We start from the raw sequence: 21,031 nt of genomic DNA, 5'->3' as shown, positions 1-21,031 counted from the left end.
AAAGTAGTTAAAAGATCTGTAACTCTTCAGAAGGGACAGAGGTACCTTCTAAAGTACTAACTGCTTTTCCTTCACGCCTATGTTCCTAGGTGCCATATTACTTGTGGTAATCCTCTTAGAGAGTCATCAAACACTTCTTTCTCTTTTTTAACAATTCATTTACCCACTGTTTATTGAGCACATTTTAAATGCTAGGGCCCACATTCCAATCTAACTCAAAGATTAATATGAGAAGCTCAGAAAAGTGGGTAAACAATTTTAATATACTATTATGAGTGTTCTAATAGTGGTATTAAATTATCCTATTTATTTAAGTATTCACCTAAACTGATGATACAAGTTAAAAGTAATGAATTATACTATAAAATGCAGAATCTTCTATAAGGCATTTGGATTTCTTGAATAGGTAAAATAAGGATTTTTGGACAAAGAACAATAAAAGACCATAAATCAGAATGATTCCTTCTCTTTTGGACAAGCTTTTCTTTAATTCACTGAGGCAGCAGTGTTCAGGCAGATAATATCTTGCTGGAAATATCTGTCTTCAATTACTAGTCATACTAGGAAATCTACCTTAAATATATAGATAGATGCTGATTTCATTTCTCCATCCTAAAGAAGGTAGAAATAGTTTATTCAGGTTAAGGCTGAAAGCCACTCCATACCATCTATATACTAATGACTGCTAAATCTTTTTATCTGTATCGTATCTCTCCAGAGCTCTAGACTCATCACCTACCAGATGACTATATTTGGATGTAAAAAGAAAGGTATTCAAGTTCGGTATATCCTAAAGAGTACTAATTATATCTCTACCCTCCCTTTCTTAAAAAAAAAAAAATCTCAAAACACTGCTTATCACATATGATATATCCTTACTCAGTTTATTTTTACTTCATTTTGAAGTCTGCAATTCAGCAGGTTTTTCTCCTTCCCCCTGCAAACCAAGCTTCCATTTATCTATGCTAACTCAGAGAGGACATAAAACAAAAATTCAGCAAAATTATTAAGAAGGGAAGGGATGGTGCTTTGTTCACTTTCGTGACTTTGATTACCAGTACACAGTAGTCACTCAGTATTTACTGAATGAATAAGGAATTACAGGCTTCAGTTAAGGAAAAAGTCCCCCCAATTTTTGGACAAACTCAGAAAATGTTGAAAAATTCCAGAATTCTGGAATGGAAGCTAATAGAATCAACATATAATAAATATTGATTCATCAAAGTATAATAAATCTACAGATGTATTTTGCCCCAGGAAATAGCTTATAAATGTATTAGAAATGAAGCTAACAAATTTTTCATGTTTCTCTTAAGAACATACAGAAGATTAAAGTGTTCTCTAAAATAAATGGAAACATGCAGTCTTGTTCCAAGAATAGTTTTAACGGACTTTAGAAAAAGAAGACTTGAATAAGCATTTGACAGTAACTAGACAGTGTCATGTAAGGCAAGCAATGTCATTCTTAGTATAATCTACACACAAGTAGAAATAATTCTCTTGGTCTTACCATCGGTTGAATAATATAAACAACTCTTTTTTTTTAATCCCCTGAGAGCAAGGCTGTCTAGATACCTTGCAATTATTAATTTTACTTTTCAGAAATCATGGCACCAAGGTTCTGAGAGGACTTCAGTATTTTCATTATTACTAAAGCATCCTTTCAAACATAAATAAATTACTCCTGTAGTTTACATAAATCTTTACAATATGTCTCAAAATATAAATAATAAAATATTTTTATGTCAAAAAGGAAATTAGGATTAAGTTTGACAAGCTGTTTTATATGTATAAATGCAAGAATAGTAAGATCTTACATTTGTATAGTATTTTCTCAAATAACATTCATTATCTTGTCTTATATGGACATGCACTTTTTCATAGAAGTCATTGATCTTGTTTGATTACAAAATATTGCTTACTTAAATAGACTTGAAAAATAAAGAAAAAAATTACGTTCATTTTCGTGTAGAGTCTTCCATTTTTCAGTTATACACATAAACACTAGAATCATATAAACTATTATACCATTTTTGTTGAATGAGGATTTCCCTCCATCATCACTTACTGAAAGCACATTTTTAAGGTTATATAACTTTTTTAGATTGTAAGTGTCCCATACTTCATTTAACCACTCTCCTATCATTGGGTATTTACTTAGGTTAATATTCTTACATTATTAATTATAATGTGTATGAGTCTGATTGTTTATTTAGCACTGGTTGAGAAGTAATACTCTGTCTTTGGATATATATACTGCCAAATTAATCTCTGAAAAAGATCTCCAAGGTGAGATCTATGAGAGAGATACAAGAATCTGTATCTTACCACAGCTTAACAAGCATTACATTATTAAAAAATCACAGCTGATCTGACAGGTTAAAAAAGGTATGAGAATATTTAAAATTATTTATTTGATAGTGAAACTGAATTTGTTTCATTTGTTAGCCTATTTTGTAAATGGGTATCCTATACAAACTTGAAAAATGGGAGTACCAGGTTTTCCTATTGATTTGTAAGAACTCTTCAAATATAATTGTATCTTTTGTCTATTCTATCTGCTGCCAAAATTTACCCCAGGTTGTTGATGTTAAACTTTATGATGTCCATTTATATGCTGAAATTTAAATATGTGTACCTAAAAAATTTATTAATAATACATGAATACACGTATTTTTAAAATTTAGTATAGATGGATATAGAGCAAAGAATAAAAATTTTCCTTTATAATCCCATCCTTCATGCAACTCTTTTCTGTATTTTGTTAACAGTTTAGAATACATATACACACACATATGTATAATACATATGTATCATATGTGGATAAGTCCCCCTACAATAATACATATTTTTAAAGAGTTTTTCTAAGTCATTATTATCCTTCTTCAACTAAGCTTTAAAATAAATCAAATTTTAACATTTCCAATGGTATTTTGATATGGATGCATCAATTATTAACTTAAAAACCGGTAACTTCCCATAATTATTTCTCTTTCCTTTCAAAAGTATGTTTATTTATTCAAATATCTCAGTGAAATAGTGCAAATTCTTTTCACATTAATTGCACACATTAAGATTACTTCTAAATGTTTAAAGTTCTTTGGGGCAACTATTACAACAACATGAATGATTCTTAAAGAAAATACTTCCCTTATTTGAGTTGTGGGGAAAGCCTCTAGGAGAGTATACAAAATTACTTGTATCCTGCATATGTATATTTTATAAGGAGAAGGTAGATACCTTTTTCAAAGGGGTCTAGTCCTCATTCAAATTTACATATAGAAATACATTCCAAAGCCAAATATATGTTTTTGTTTGATTCAAGTCTCTGATTTCTTCCATAACGGAGAGTGAAATACATAGTCATCTTAAAATAAAACATTTAAAATAGAACATTTAGTTCCATGGCCAAAAAAAAGGGGGGGATAAGAAAAATCAATTTAATTTCAAGAATAAACTAGTGGAAAAATGGCCTGAGACACAAACTGATCTGCTTAAATAAAACAATTTCTATTTCTAAACTATCATTTTACAAAAATATGTAAGTTTAAGGATGCTTTAAAAACTTGTATAGAAATTCTTTTGAGTAAACTAATTGAAGAAGATGCACACTGTTGACAGTTAATCGTCTTTGCTATTTCATTTATATGCAGAATAATGTACATTTTAAAGATAAGTTAACTTTATGTGGAAGCCAAAAGTCTTCTATCAGCTAAGTTGTGATTCTACCATGATCAACCATTTGAGGAAAGATAAATCATTATTAAGTTTTCTTAGATAAAATATTTAGAATAGGAAACAGAAATCCATTCAAATAACTTGATAATGTTAATTTAAAAAAAATCCAAGTACCTTAACTTCTTCACATAGTTCGGTAAGTCGAGCTTCTACATCCATTTCCTCTGAAAGGAGTAAAGAGTAATTAGAGGAAATATTTCAATGTTAGATCTGAAAACTATTTTGAAATTATCTAAATACAGTTGGCCCCTGAACAATATGGGGGTTCGGGACATCAACCCCCGCCCTGTGCACTCAAAAATCCATGTAGAACTTCTGACTCCCCTAAAACTTAACTACTAATAGCTTACTAATGATGAGAAGACTTATCAATAACAGTTGATTGTACATTACATGTATTATATGCTGTATTCTTATAAAATAAGCTAGAGAAAAAAGTGTTAAAATCATAAGAGAATATACATTTATAGCCCTATTCTGTATCTATTGAAAAAAATCCATGTATAAGTGGACCTGTGCGGTTCAAGCCCAGGTTTTTAAGTGTAAATTACCTTTAAAAAACCAGAAGGTTGAGAAATATCTGGACTATATTCAATGAAGTGAATTTCAATGTAATATATTGTCATGAACACATTAATCATGCACATAACATGATAACTATTAATTCTATGTTGTGATTATTAGTGTTCCAGTTCTCATAAGAGGCTAACACTGTCAAGGAAATATTGCCTGTGGACCTAAAGTAATTTGCACAACTGCATCACAGAAAAGATAAAACATATAGTTAGGTTTTACTGCATTTCATACACTGTAAATTTCAATAAAGTTTAGCATTTGTTTTAGATGTATACATGCTTCTTTTTTTTTTTTATTAAAGGTGTTCCTAAAAATTTCAAGTCAAATTAATTTTTATAGCCAAAACATATTTAAAACATACCTGGAGCATAGGTTATTTAATGGTAATGAATGCCAAATCCTTTTCAACAAAAATTAAGTTTCTAATTTAGTTTAATACATTTTTTTCTATAAGATAGCCTAAAACTGAGGCAAATTTTTTCCCTACAATCCTAATTTAATGTATGCTATAATCTCTATAAGAAGTGTACAGATTAATTTACAATTAAAATAATATTTATAAGGGACTACAGAAACTAACAGAAAGGTTTATTGGTTACTTTTTACAGGGAAGGAATTTCACTAAGGCCTGAAATATCTTTAGATACACCTAATTTTTAATTAGAAATCAAACTAAAATGAGTTCTCCTATAAGAACTATAGTAGCATAGCTGTAATCACACAAAATTCCATAATCTTGTTGTTCCACAATCTTGTTAACTGGTTATTCTCACAAAAAGGCAAGAATAGATTCTAGGGACATCCCTGAATTTATTCATCAGTTTATTATCTCTTAAGGTAGACTTCAATGTATACTTTGACAAAAAAAAAATTTAAATTTGACAAAATAAAGTTACATCTACATGGTAAACACAACAGACCTATGATGTGAACAACAAATACTCCACTAGTAATTAAAAACGGTACAAACACACATATAGTTTGAAAGTCGCAAAATATATAAATAAAGTTGTTATTAGATATTGATAGGTACCAAGAGAGAGATTGCAAATTTGGTCAACCCACTGATGACTAAGGAAATCAGCTAATATTTCACAAATTATTTCACTGTCAGTCAGTGGCTTTTAATGTAGGTTTTCCAAAATTAAAAAAAAAAAAAGAAACTAGCAGAACCTGTATTAAAATCATAACTTCCATATGTCAATGTCTGTTTTCACATTACTCATAAGTTTTTCCTTTGGATCGGAGAAAATCAGCAAAATTAATCTTAGTAAGTTAGATATCCTACCTATAAATTTTTAAAAAATGAAAAACTTTAGGGCGCCTGGGTGGCTCAGTTGGTTGAGCGACTGCCTTCGGTTCAGGTCATGATCCTGGAGTCCCTGGATCGAGTCCCACATCGGGCTCCCTGCTCAGCGGGGGATCTGCTTCTCCCTCTGACCCTCTCCCCTCTCATGCTCTCTGTCTCTCATTCTCTCTCAAATAAATAAATAAAATCTTTAAAAAAAAATGAAAAACTTTAAAGTTTTGAGTTTTGATACATTTTTCTAGTCTTTACATATAGGAGTCTAAATGCATAAGGTGGTACATTTGCATATGGCTAGTGAGAGCTACTTCAATGCAAACATCTTAAAGAATTAAAAAAAAGCAAAAAACTTAATCTTTGAATTGATTTCAAAACCGTTTAGGATTTTTAAATGAGTTTAAAATTCTATTTTTTCTCTTTAAAGTTTATTTACACATATACAATTATATAGAAATGTATAAAAGTAATTCTTATTTTATATAATTTATTTTATTTGGCTCCTGCTGCTAATCCAAGGTTACAGTGTAAAACATATTCGTCCATATTTTTCAAATATACACTTACATACAGGCACACGTCAAAGATACTACAAATTTGGTTCCAGACTACAATAAAGCTAATATTGCAATAAAGTGAGTCAAATAAATGCTCCTGTTTCCCTAAACATCAGAAGTGCATGTAAAAATTATTTTTATACTATATTGTAGCCTGTTAAGTGTGTATTGTGTCTAAAAAATGTACATGATTTTAAAATACTTTATTGCTAAAAAATACTACCATCATTTGAGTTTTCAGTGAGTTGTAATCTTTTCACTGGTGGAGGGTCTTGCCTTGATGTTGATGACTGCTGACTGATCAGGGTAGTGCTTGCTAAAGGTGGAGGTACCTATGGCAATTTCTTAAAATAAGACAAAAATGAAGCTTTTTCATGAAAAATTCCTCTTAACATCAGATGCTGTTTGATAGCATTTACCCACAGTAGAACTTCTTTCAAAATTGGGGTCAATCCTCTCAAACCTTGCCACTTCTTTGTCAACTAAGTTTGTGTAATAGTCTATATCCTTTGTTGTCATTTGAACAGTCTTCACAGTATCTTCAACAGGAGTAGATTCCATCTCACAAAACCACTCTTTCCTCATCCATAAGACGCAAGTGCTCATCTGTTGAAGTTCTACCAAGAGAATGCAGTAATTCAATCACATCTTCAGGCTCCACTTCTAGTTCTAGTTCTCTTGCTATGTCCACATCTGCAGTTACTTCCTCCACTGAAGTCTTGAACTCCTCAAAGTCATCCCTGAGGGTTAGAATCAACTTCTTCCAAATTCCTTTTAATGTTGATATTCTGACCTCTTCCCATGAATCACACATGCTCTTCATGGCATCAAAATGGTGAATCCTTTCCAGAAGGTTTTCAATTTACTTTGTCTGAATCATCAGAGGAATCATTACCTATGGCAGCTCCAGCCTTACAAAAGGTATTTCTTAAATAATAAGACTTGAAATTCAAATGACTCCTTGATCCACGGGCTGCAGAATGGATGTTGTGTTAGCAGGCATGAAAATATTAACCTCATTGAACATTTCCATCAGAGCTCTTAGGGGACCAGGTGCATTGTCAATGAGCAGTCATATTTTGAAGGGAATCTTTTTTTCTGAGCAGTAGGTCTCATCAGTGGGCTTAAAATACTCAGTAAACCATGCTGTGAACAGATGTGCTGTCATCCAGGCTTTGTTGTTCCATTTATGGAGCACAGGCAGGGTAGATTTAGCATAATTCCTAGGTGCCCTAGGATTTAGCAAATGGTAAATGAACACTGGCTTCAATTTAAAGTCACTAGCTACATTGGCGCCTAATAGGAGAGTTAGCCTGTTCTTTGAAGCTTTGAAGCCAGGCATTGACTTCTCCTCTCTAGCTATGAAAGTCCTAGAAGGCATCTTTTTCCAATAGAAGGCTGTTTTGTCTACACTGAAAATCTGCTGTTTAATGTAGCCACCTTCATTACTTATCTGAGCTAGATCTTCTGGATAACTTGCTGCAGCTTCTCATCAGCACTTGCTGCTTCACCTTGCACTTTGATATTATAGATACAGCTTCTTTACTTAAGCCTCATGAACCAATCTTTACTAGCTTCCAACTTTTCTTCTTCAGCGTCCTCACTTCTCTTGGCCTTCATAAAACTGAAGAGAGTTAGAGCCTTGCTCAGGATTAGGTTTTGTCTTAAGAGAATATTGTGGCTGGTTTGATCTTTTTTTTTTTTAAGTTTTTAATTTAAATTCCAGTTAGTTACCATATAGTGTGTTATTAGTTTCAGGTGTACAATATAGTGATTCAACGCTTCCATACAACACCCCGTGCTCATCACAAGTGCCCTCTTTAATCCCCATCACCTATTTCACCCATCCTCCCACCCACCTCCCCTATGGTAACTATCAGTTTGTTCTCTACAGTTACGAGTCTGTTTCTTGGTTTGCCTCTCTCTTTTCCCCTATGCTCATCTGTTTTGTTTCTTAAATTCCACATATGAGTGAAATTGCTACTAAAACTTCCTATATAATAGCAATAAGGCTGTTTTGCTTTCTCATCATTCATGTGTTCATTGGAGTAGCACTTTTAATTTTCTTCAAGAACTTTTCCTTTGCATTTATACCTTGGTTAACTGGTTGGCGAAAGAGGGTCTAGCTTTTGGCCTATCATAGCTTTCAAGGCATCATCCTCGCTAAGCTTAATTCTTTCTAGCTTTTGACTTAAAATGAGAGATGTGGAACTCTTCCTTTCACTTATACACTTAGAGGCCACTGTAGGGTTATTAATTGGCCTAATTTCAATATTGTTGTGTCTCAGGATATAGGGAGACTCGAGAAGAGGGAGAGAGATCAGGGAAAAGCTGGTCAGTGGAGCAGTCAGAACACATATTTGTTAATCAGTTCACCATCTTATATGGGTGTGGTTCATGGTGCCCCAAAACAATTACAAGAGTAACATCAAAGATCACTGAGCACAGATCACTATAACAAATACAGTAATAATGAAAACATTTGAAAGATTGTGAGAATCACCAAAATATGACACACAGACATGGAGTGAGCAAATGCTGTTGGAAAAGTGGTGCCAACAGACTTGTTTGATGCAGGGTTCTACAAACCTTCAATTTGTAAAAAAAATGCAGTAGCTGTGAAGTACAATATAATGAAGTATTCCTATATATGGGCTTTAGAGTCACTTTTTTTTTTTTTTTTTACAAAAACATGATTGTGTTTTACACACTTTTCTGCAATTTGCTTTTTTCTCTCAGCAATTCTACATGGAAATCTGGTATGTAACCCTAAAGTGTTTTTTTAATGACTGCATAATATTCCTTGGTGTGAATGCCTTATAATTTCCTCCATATTCTACTCTTTGTCAAATGATAGGCATTCATCTTTATTTTCAGCATTTTGTCACTAAGAAGAATACTATAATAAACATGCTTATACATATATCTATATATACTAGTACTCATATTTTCATGATACAGGTTAACAAAAGTGGGGATGCTAGGTCAAAGGGTAAATATATCCTATATTTATTTTCTAAACCCATCCATTTGTTCATCTCATTCATTCATTCAACAGATATTTATAACATAGCTCAGAAAATGCCAATATAATACTAGGTGTTAAGGATAAAAGATATCTCAGTAAAAATATTATTTAATTAACTCCATTATGGTTTGAATCAGGTCTTTTCCCACCCAACCAAAAACTAGGCCCTTTTTTATATAGGACTTTCATAAGCAGCATTCTGTACAGTTAATTTACAATTTAGAATGCTCAAATGTAAATTGATAGGCTGGCAATACAATAGTTTAAACAAGAAGTATGTTTTTATTGCTAAAAGGACACTAAAGCATGTAGGAAATGATCACAATTTCATACTATGAATTCTTTAATTTTATACTTGCTTTATATGAGAATATAAAACTATATTCTAAAATAATGATCATAAGTAAATCTTTAACCTTTCTTTTTTCTTTCCTGATAATAAGATCAGTTTCTCCATTAACAGTTTTAGTGAAAATTGGCCTAATTTAAATTTTTCTGAGCTAGTTCTCATCTGAGAAGTAGTGAGAATTTGGCTTCTTGTTCATACTTCTGAAAACCAAGAAACAATATGATTTTATTTTTTATTTCTACAGCTTTTCATAACTTTTTAAAAATGTAATTGCAATGGCTCTATGCAACACAAAATAAAAACCTTCAGTATACTTATGAAAGGAGAGTAAGTTAAGTAACAAAAGTCTAGAATATACAGGGAAATATATAAATAAAATAATGAGATCAGAATCTTTACCTTAAAATATGTAATATTTGAATAGCGGTGATTTGATACTATTTTGCTTTTTTTGATACTATTTTGTTCGTTAAGTTTAGAACAATAAGAAAATAAATCCAAATTGACCTAAAAACAAAACTAGATACTGAAGATGTTTCTTTATTTCTGTAATATCATTAAACCAACAAATTCTGGCAATAAATACGGTTTCCAAAAAGTGCTCTTTGTAGGAACTGTAAAAAGAATATGGAAAAAAGCCAAAGGAATCTTTGTATTTACCATTTCAAGCTTTAATTACAAACTTCAATATTATAAATTAAGAAATTAACCAAAGCTTATCCTCAAACAAAACTGACCCTAGAAGTAAGTTCTAAAATAATAGTGGTAGGAATGTTCTATATTAATAAATACATATTTATGAAATTTGACACTAATTTAAAGCAAAATTTCATACTAATAAAAAGGGATTATTTACTTAACCTATTTTAAACATACCTAGACAGGTGTCTTTCTGGGTTCGTGGTTGTTTTCTTCTGAGAAGGCGTTCATAAAGGACCTGCATGTTGGCCTTGGCTAGTTACAAGGATTGCACACAGCACTAGTTACTAAAACTCCTTTTACAACAAAGTTTACTAGAATTTTCCAACTTGTTATTAGTAGACTTAGTATTGATCTGACAGTGCAGTTAGATTAGAACACTAAAGCAGAGTCTTTCAGTTAGTTAATTAGCTTATTAGAATTGCAAATGATGTACATTCAAGTTTATACTGCTTTGTTCTTTTTTCTATTTAAATGTATGCACCATTCAACATTTCATAATCCAATATTATTTTTATGTTTTAATTTCTTAGACTGAGAATTTCAAAGCTGGCAAGGGTCTCAGAGATGAGCTAGATCAACCCCTGCTTTTACAAGTGTAGATACCAGGGCCCAGAAAGATTACGTGATTTGCCAAAGCCTAGATTCCAGAACTTGTAACTCCCATTTCCAGTAAGAGCTCCTTGCACCAAACCAATATTTAACTACATGTCATCAAAAAAAAAAAAAAAAATGTACATCATTCAGCTAGGAGAAAAGAAAATGGCAAAAGCAGAAAGGAATTCAAGGCATTATTTTAAAAGAGGGAATAAAGTTTAGATACATTTTTTTAAAGCTTGGTAGAGTTTAAGACTTTTAAGTATACACTTATTTGGAAACTCAAGAAAAATATCAAATAGTAAAAAGAAATGCAATAAACATCCTCTACTCAAGAACTACTTTAGGGGCACCTGGGTGGCGCAGTCAGTTAAGTTCCAACTCTTGGTTTCGGCTCAGGTCATGATCTCAGGGTCGTGACGTTGAGCCCTGTGTCAGGCTCCACGCTCAGCACAGACTCTGCCTGAGACTCTCTCCCCACTCCCTTTGCCCCTGCCCCCCGCTCTCACTAAAATAAACAAATAAATCTTAAAACGAAAAAAAACTACTTTATATCCACTTACTAAAACTGGTGAATATAATATTTAGTCAACAATGTTTTATGGAAGTATTATCTAGTGCTTGTAATTTAATTTTGCTAGGATAAAAATAATGTTAATAATTCAGAATATGTAATTGTTTTATTTTAAATAGTTAATAGTATTTTTAGATGTTCCCCAGAAGATGCATTCAAGAATAAATTAAAATTTTTAATAGAAAATATAAATATGAAAATTTTAAGAACATAAAATGCTACCAATATTTATTAAAGATGAGTCTTGATTTTAAAAATACCTAGGAACCTATAATAAGCTTTGTGTTGATGCCTATATGCTTTTCAAGTAACAACAAAAACTGTATTGTGTTATTTCACTCATTCATTTATTCAACAAATATATTCTGAGTAGGTAGGATTGTGAGGTACTAATAATTTTATTCTATCACTATTATTTGCTTATTTAAGACTAAAGTCTAGGTTTGCTTTAGAATTTGGTTTCTGATAAGATATCTTAATCAAATAATTTGGAATAAAGTCTATATTCATTTAGTAACTCCTGGAATTAAATATAAGGAAGGGCTTTTAATTATGATATTTTCATAATGTATAAGGTCAAACTAATTTATATACCATAAAATCCATCCTTACCTATGAGGAAATTTAAAACCTGACATATAATTGAATTATCATGCCAAATTAGATTAATAAACTAGTAATAAAGTGCTAATACTGTGTAAGCTATTTGAAATAAATCTGTGCTTTGAAGAGATGTTTGTTTTAATTACTAATTATATATTTTACCAGTAAACATTCCTTTTAGAGAGAAATATTTTTTTCTAAGTTAAAATGTGATTCATGTGTTTTTTATTCTCAAATATTACATGTTAAATCTATTTGAAAATTACATGCAAATAGACGTCTTCCTTATACAGGCATTTAGTGGCCCACCTCATATACGATTCTCTCTATTGAGTGCCTGGGTGGCTCAGATGGTTAAGCGTCTGCCTTCGGCTCAGGTCATGATCCCAGAGTCCTGGGATCAAGTCCTGCATCGGGCTCCCTGCTCAGTGGGGAGCCTGCTTCTTCCTCTGCCTCTCTCTCTCTCTGTCTCTTATGAATAAATAAAATCTTTAAAAAAAAAAAATAAAAAAATAAAACCAGAAGAAGTTCCATCTCTCTAGGTGAGTTTCTCCTGTTCATCCCAATGCTGGACTGATCACTTATTAAAGGAAGAGGAGAAGTCAAAGCTCTTTAAAGAGAGAGACCCTATTTTTTCCTCAGCATCTAGCTCAGTGCCTGACAATGTAGGTGCCCATAAAAATCCCAAGCGAATCACACCATTAAGAAGTCTCACTCCGGGTGCCTGGGTGGCTCAGTCGTTAAGCGTCTGCCTCCGGCTCAGGTCATGATCCCAGGGTCCTGGGATCGAGCCCCACATCGGGCTTCCTGCTCAGCAGGAAGCCTGCTTCTCCCTCTCCCACTCCCCCTGCTTGTGTTCCCTCTCTCGCTGTGTCTCTGTCAAATAAATGAATAAAATATTAAAAAAAAAAAAAAAAAGGAAGTCTCACTCCTACAGCTACTTTATACCCTCTGCCTTTTGGATGTCCTTATCTTTCCTTCCTAGTCACGCACATCTGGTTCCCTTTAATCACCTTATCTTTCAAATGAAATCCACTTTGTATATGCAGTCCCAAAGCTAGTAAGTGACAGAAATGGTTGCAAACATGCACTCTAAACTACAAGATAATGCCTCTATGAATTCTACTACATCACTCAACATCAAAACTATTAACAAATTTATCATACATTGGCTTCTGAGTTTCACACTTCTTTTCATAATTCTGTTTTTCAGGTACATGGTATTGTCCTTCATTAATATTATGGTTTAATAGTTTGGTAGTTTGGCCATTAACCAAAATTCATAGTGTGATTCTAAGATGTGTTGGAGTTCCAAAAACAATAAATTAAATATATGTGGAGCATAATTTTTACATTAACTGAGGACAGTGATAGCCTAAATTAGTTCTATACTACAAACATTTCTTTCATGTTCCTAAGGGATTTTCCTAAGGGAAATAGAAGGATTCTAAGTATACAAAGTAGCACGGAAGAAGAGTATTTCAGAGAACAGTAATCAAAAGGGTTCCACATTTTTGTCTTGGGAAAGACTACATGAGCAAAAAAGAATAAATTTTCCTGTTGCTTGTACCTCTGTATATACATTGGGATACTTGAATTAAGTATTCCAAATAGTCAACTGAGTGATATCTGTTAATCAAATCCACTGGAGTAGCTGCTGATAGGCAGTGGGCACAATATCCAGCATTTTCTCACAGCTGAATTTAAGCAAGGTACAAATCATTACATGTTCTTACAATTCTTTTATATCACCAAATAGGCAATTATAAAAAATAGGTTAATTACTCTCAAACCCAAGAATTATTTTCAAAAACAGTGACTATTTTTAAGAGTGCATCAATATTGTTAAAAGACTGGAATCCTTGAGAAACAAAGAAATAAACAAAGAACAGTGATTAATTTAAGTAAAATTTAAAAGTAATTCTTGATTTATTCAAGTATATAATGATAAAATTCATTTATTCTGAAGATATAATTAAAATGTGCTTATTATGATAAGCTACTAGCTGACGTTTGAAAAAGAAAAGCTTATTAAACTATCATAAAAGGTCTGAATAAAAAGTTATTTTTGCTAATCCCCAAAATTTATCTTTTGCAAAATATGTACAAAAGCATTTTGCTAACTACAAATGGTATACAAAATCAAGGCAATAGGATTTTCTATTGTGTACTATAACATATATGCAGATATTACTGTTGGATTAAAACCAAGATTGATTTTTTTAGCAATTTAAATAAATTTCAAATGTTAAAAATGAGTAATGTTATTATTCTCTAAAGTGAAATAAAAGAACTAAAGACCTGAGATCACTTAAAACCAAATGTATATAAAAATGTTCCAAGTACCTACAATCTGCTTAGACTGTTAAATATTTGCAAGCACAGATTTAGTTTATTTTCCCATGATTCTGTAGATAATTACAACATTGCTTTCTAGTATGCTTTCTGGTTATATTTTAACAGGAGTAGTATATTGACATATATTTTTAAAAAATCTATCAAAAGACTCATTCCAAACTTAGCACCAAGAAGTTATTTCTCAATATCGTAAAAAATTTTTTTAATTGCAGAAAGTACTTATCAAGAGTCAAGAAAGATGGAATTGAGAGAGAAGTAAAAGTGAAGCACACAAACATTATAGTTTTAGTACAGAGAAACTATGGCAAAGCTGCTAACTAGCAAAACGAGAATGAAGAGGAGACTTGAACTATAGGTTAGGTCTGGCTACTTTTAACATACCCAGTTCTAGTTTCTGACAAGAGGGAATCTCTTCTGTTACCGTAATGAAGTAGCTGTGCAATCCTTTGAAGGCTAGCAGCAAAGTGGCGCAGAGTGTATAATGAAAATGATAGGCATGATGTAGGAAGGAGTCTGCAATGATGAAGCTGCAACCCTAAACAGAGAATACATTTGGGATATAGAGTGTTAGTTACCAAAAATCTAAATATATTACACTTGAAACTTAGAAAAATAAAGGAACAAATCCTAAGCATTTATTAATTAGTTATTCTAAAACATAAAATAATCAGCAATATTGTAGGGAGTTGCTCTTATTCATACAAGTAATTTAAACATGCAAATGTGACTAATAATTTCAATTACAGTGGGCTTTTAAAACAAGCAGATTAAATTATGGTTTTTGAAAATTTGAGATTCAAATTCCATTTGCGCTGGAGGGACAGATACTCTCTTTTTACAGTGTAAGCCCCTTTCCTTCCAAGGGAATAGTGGTTGTACTTGTACTACTACGAGCTGGGTCTCAATTCTGGCAACTAATCTTAACAAGCTCCTTTGGAGTGATTCTACCAGTTAAGGGAGTAAGAGGTGATAGTAACAAGTTTAAAAAGACACTGGCTGTCAAAGATCTCTACCCATTAAATCTGGTAAATCTTTAAGTATCAGGTTAGTTTTCATAATAAACAACTGGAACCAACCAATTTAAGATCATATTTAACTAGATCTGTAAGTTGCTGAGCTCAAATAATTAATAAATAAAATAAACATCACATTCACAGGTGAAACAGTTAAAAACACTTCATTTAAAATAAGAAGGAAAAAAGGATATATAAATGTATCAGTTCTTACGTCTGGCGATAACTGTTTTGTGTAGTTAATACCAAAGACCACACTTTCAAGAGTAGGAATCACAGAATCTTTGTTTTGTGCTGGTGCATTTCTATTTAACCAAGTAGTCTTCACAGGGCGAGGAAAGCTGGAGGAATAAGTATTACATATACTTATTGTCATAATAGTCTATTTGAATGTTAAATGTTTACAAAAGAAAATCTTGTAAGAATAAAGAGCAAGGGCTTTGCAAGGTTATAATTTCTGAAGTATTCTTAAATTTTTCCTTTAAATAACTGGAATAATTATGAAAAGACAATAAATATATAAAAAACTAAGACTAGATGCCTGAGATAACTTCTCCATAACTGAGCTTCAGGAAGTCTCTAAGAATTCTAAAGATAAAACTGTGGGATCCAGAGTAGCTAAATGACAAATGAGGATCAAGCTTTAATTTGGAAATACTGGACTGTCAGAACTGGTACCAAGTTTATAAACTTAACAATCATATATGGATTCTACTTACAGAAATAAAGAGCTTCCCACATAAATGTAGAAAAAGAAAAATTACTAAATCTACTTGTTCTCTATTTCTCAAAAAGAAGGTATTTCCTTTCTCTTTACTACAAGTCTATGAACTCTTTTAAGACAATCTTCAAGTAGTTCAAGGTACTGTCTCAATCCCATATTATACGAACTACTGCTGTTAGTATTAACATTACACTCAATATACCAAAAATTCTATACAATAAGCATATTCTGTCTGAATGTTTAAAATCAGATACAATTTTGAGATAAAGTATTGACTAACTGTAAGTAGGCCAAAGCATTTGGACAGTTTGGCAGTTCGGCCAAAGGGAAAAGACAGGAAAGTAAATCAATTTTGCCATAAGCAGAAAGCAGTCTTCATTTGCAAAATCAATTTGCTTTGCAAAACTTAAATATCCAATATCCCAGCAAAGAAGGGAGGTGCAAGTCAAAGGTAAATTACACTTACTACAATGTGTTTTTCAGAATTGAGTCATAAAAGTTGTACTTAAAGTTCAAGTATAAAAACAGGTCATGTAAAAAAAACAAGCAAAGAAAGAAGTCTTCTGTGGGGTTACACTTATTATAAATAATTGATTTAAGGTCTGTAGTTGGGTTGATCATAGAAATTGTTTTAAATAAAAACATTTAAAAAGATGATATTGTAAAATATTTTTTCATTTTGTTTAGAAGAAAAAAAAATCCATCTATAAGAAAACTTCAGGAAAAACTTGTCAAAGAAGAGTGAGGAATGTTACCCTTAACATGACCCCACTACCAGCATGCACCAGCAAAAAGCTCTTCTTTACCCTTTCCTTGCTTCCCTTCTCCAAACTCTCATTTACAGGCAAGGAAAAAGGCAGGGAAAGATGCTGCTGCTTTCATGGCGAGGTTCTAGCCGCAAGAGAGGGGATGTGAAGGCCCGCGGCAGCTAGGTAAGCACAGCAACCTCAGCTGCTGCAGCACCTCGGTGTCTTTCCCAGTCACTAACCAGAGCCAACAGTTAATCCTTTTGGCTTCTAATTCTGAGCCAAAAATGTCTTCTTCCAGTAGACGGTCTCTAGGAGATGAGCTGCCTTTTTCTCCTACTAGTCTGTGGCAAAAACTGCTGCATTGCAAGAGGAAGCACACATTTAACTCACTAGGATTAGTGATGTAAATATCACCAACTCTAGTCGGGGGCCTTAGAAAGCAACAGGAATAACTGAGCCAACCTCTGTGAATTGTTTGTACATTTCTCAGAAGAGAAACTAAGCCAGTGTTATCAAGAAAAAGGAACGGTTCAGACAGTTCAGTTACGATTCTTGTTGAAATTACAAGAGATTCAGAAAACTAAAGAAATGCATTTTATCAATAAACTTCTAGCATTAAAACCTAACATGTAATTTAAAAAAAGTAATACTGTATACTACTTACTTGAAAGTTTTATTTCAAAAAGGCCACTTTTTTATCAAAGAAGTTTCATTTAGTTATGTTATTACATATTAATTTATTCAATCAACATCTAAAATTTTTTTGAAGTTTATAATAAAATTATATAATAGGAACACTTGCCCGTACAAAAGTTACAGCAACCGAGAATAAGCTCTCAAAGGTTTACGAGGTAAGACAAAGATAGCAAAACAACCAGTTACAGATCTAACTATAGAATAAGGAAAGCAAAGCAAGTCATTAGGAGAAAGACTTCTTCCTGGCCCTGTGCTCTCAAACCATGCACCACCACAATGGAAGAGTTTTTAAAACAATGTAAGGATACATGCCACAAGAAGCTGTTACTTGTGGGCAGTATGTTAAATTGTATTGTTCTTCTATAAATTCTGAGGGTAATTATACAGAATTACCTACTTAGTTTTTCTGATAAAGCAGTTTAACATTATAACCCTGAAGCATCACCCCAAGTATCAGTTGTTGGAATTGGAATTGACAAAAATTGTAGACAGTTCAGAAATCAAATTAATTTGGAGTCTTTTCATAAGTTACTGATTTTGAAAGTGTCCATCTGCTGCTCATACCACAAAAGGATGATATTATATTGTAAAAAACTGAAGAGCTTGAAATACATTTCAATGTGAAAATACATTTCACATAACGAAAGACAATCCATCTCCCCATTGAAGTGGGCAGAAAAAATAATTATCTTAATGCATTTATTATAATCTAGAATATTATGTACCTTTAAGATAAAATGGTACATGTTATAGTTTAAAAACCTTATTAGTAAAGATCCACAAAATTGATTAATGACTTAGAAAACAAGAATTATTGTATAGCACAGATTTAAGAAAAAATTAGGTGATCCAGGCAAGAGACAAAGAAACAGAAAAAACTAATATACTTTTTCAGAGCATGAACATAGTATATAGCATTGCTTAAAAACACAGATGCAGACTAAACAATGCTGTATGGTTATTTCCAGACTGCATTATTTTTCTTGGTCAGTTTATTTGACAAAGATTGTTTTATATTTCTGTATTAAAAGAGTTATCAATCTAATGTTCCCATGCTCTTCAATATTATTACTCTAGTATAAAATGAAAGCATTTATTTAATATTTATAAATTTAGGAATTCCTTATTACTTTAATTACCTTTATCAAAGTATATGTTTTCACTATAAAATAAAAGATAATACATTAATAAGGACCAGAGTATTGGTTAAATTTACCTTATTAGTGGTTGGTGTAGTGCAACCAATGATGCATGGACTGTAACGGACACAACAGAAAGGTGGAAATAATCAAACATAACATTAACATGATGATGAAGGCCTCTATGGAGGCTAAAGTGCAGCTTCAATGTTCGGCTACTTATTAGTTGCAAGGCGTTCAGATCATCTGCCCTAGAAAAAGCAACACATTTGCATATACGTATGGCATATTTTGTAAAGGCTAAAATTTTGTAGAGTAGTTTAAATTATCAAACACTTAGTTACTTAATTACTTTTTTAAAACTTAAAATGAGAATAATTTTTAAAGCATCACATTTGCATTAGACAAAAATGTGAAATATAATAAGGAAATAACCAGATCTTACCTTTAGTTTTCTACCAATCCATGACATAGCCTGTTTTTCCACTAATGTCCCTATAAAATGAGTCCTTTTGATAGTTTAGGAATTACTCCTATCTTTTACTAAATTTTATTCCATAGGGAATACTGTTCATTATAAGGTTGCAGTATAAAATAGATCAAATCCTACAGTAATAAATCCCAAAAAGATAGTTAAAATTATTTTTCATTGTACAAAACTTTGTTATTAAGTGCTGCTCGAAAGTAAGCAAGCAACTGGTAGATATTTGATTACAGATCGTTAGTCTGTTATTAGATTTATACACATAAAAAATTAAAACAATGTTATGAGAATGATTTCCAAGTGTGTTTGTGCATGTGTGTATTTTAACCCATACATACATTATAAATACCTATAGTTAACAAACTACTTACTCATTTCAGCTTACTTCATTTACAAAATTCTGACTTGGTTTGAAATTGAATCCCTTAAGGAATTCTTTGTAATAAACAAGTATTATAGAGGAACAGTAGCTACCACATAAAAAATTCTTATTCGTCCCTGATGGTAAAGAGGACATCTCAAGTAGACGGTTCAAGAGGTAACTGCTTAGTTATTTATCCTACAAGTGTTATCTAAATTTATAAATAATTTCCAAGAAGTACTTCTACAAGTATGTTTGAAATGAGAAAAAAAAGTACAAAAATAAAATTGTTAAATAAATCTCTGATTCTTGTTTTAAATGAACACAAGCACAGTGTGTCCCTAAGATATATGACTGCATGTCCAGATGTGTGAACAAGTTCAGAGTAGCCAGTCCTAAAACTTCCTCAAGGGCTCTAGGAATTAATGAACTAGAAACAACTGCAAAGTATAAAGGTCATCAGTCTTGAAAACTCTCTAAATATCAAGAGTCCTGCCTAAAGATGGCATCACTCATACCATAAGAAAGATGGTCAGTGATACAGTGAAAGAGAGCTCAGTTATATTTAAATGTCTCATCGTAGTGGTATTATATCAACAGTGGAGTTTCTAGAGTCTAGGAAATTGTTTCATATTTTTTCAACTTGTCTGATTTGCTACCTGGGGCTCATGGAATTGACATGGGTACAAAAGAGTAGGCCTAACTACTCTCATCAGACGCCACAATTAGACAGAAGTAGTTCAAATAAACAAGAAAGGGAGAGGCTAAATTCTAACAAGAAATTGGGGAATAGATAGCAGTTATGAGAAACTAAAGATTTTTAATTGTTTGACTAGCCTACTTACGAATAATCTCCATCTGTGAAGTGTAGATCCAAGGATAACAAAAAATTCATTTCTTCAAGGGTTTCTTCAATCTGAAGAGAAATTACAAAATAAGGTTTTTTGAATACTTACAGAAAGTTAGAAATATGCTTTGAGGCTCTACAAAAATATTTATCTAAATATATATGAAGAAATGTTTACCTTTTTTTCGTCCAACAACATTTTAACTTTGAAGATCATGACATCATTTAAAACAACCTCCTCATTTTTATATAGAATTTGAAACGTTTTACTGCAAATCAGAGAATCATGAACTGAAGCTGGAAAGGCTAAAGTCATACCTAAAACAGATAAGATATGTCACTGACAGGTAAAAGGAAAAATATAATACCAGTAAATTAATACTTTAAAATACTATAAGTTTGATTAATTACCCCAATGCCATTATCATTTTCTTTAACAGTATTAGAACATTTCTGAAAGCTTAACGATTTCTATGTAAAAAATGAGTAAGTACATGATAACCGCTATAAAATTGTTGTACAATTTATTTTAATCTGAGAAGGTACATGAGGAAATCTCAAGGTAGATTTTTAAAAAAGATTTTATTTATTTATTTGAGAGAGAGTGCACAAGCACGGGGAGAGGGGCAGAGGGAG

The 21,031-nt window shown here is 32.0% G+C and overlaps 1 protein-coding gene across 6 annotated transcripts in view; it reads right to left on the bottom strand.

Annotated features, from left to right (window-relative positions):
- Positions 1-21,031, bottom strand: part of FAM135A (family with sequence similarity 135 member A) — a 129,359-nt gene that overhangs the window by 62,727 nt on the left and 45,601 nt on the right. For 4 of the 6 annotated variants that reach the window (XM_034991509.1, XM_034991511.1, XM_034991514.1 and 1 more), the window contains 7 exons: positions 20,574-20,713; positions 20,394-20,464; positions 18,781-18,954; positions 15,610-15,736; positions 14,764-14,917; positions 10,428-10,505; positions 3,853-3,902 (listed from right to left, as the gene is read on the bottom strand). In XM_034991509.1, coding sequence (XP_034847400.1) covers positions 3,853-3,902; positions 10,428-10,505; positions 14,764-14,917; positions 15,610-15,736; positions 18,781-18,954; positions 20,394-20,464; positions 20,574-20,713 — 794 coding nt within the window. Of the gene's footprint in view, positions 1-3,852; positions 3,903-10,427; positions 10,506-14,763; positions 14,918-15,609; positions 15,737-18,780; positions 18,955-20,393; positions 20,465-20,573; positions 20,714-21,031 lie in introns of those variants that run through there. The other 2 variants (XM_034991508.1, XM_034991512.1) reach the window with 2 other exon arrangements.

This window comes from Mirounga leonina, unplaced genomic scaffold (genome assembly GCF_011800145.1).
Source record: "Mirounga leonina isolate KUSES-001 unplaced genomic scaffold, KU_Mleo_1.0 Mir_53, whole genome shotgun sequence".
NCBI classification, from domain to species: Eukaryota; Metazoa; Chordata; class Mammalia; order Carnivora; family Phocidae; genus Mirounga; species Mirounga leonina.
The sequence above is the reverse complement of the archived record's forward strand: the minus strand, read 5'-3'. Positions and strand labels throughout refer to the sequence as shown.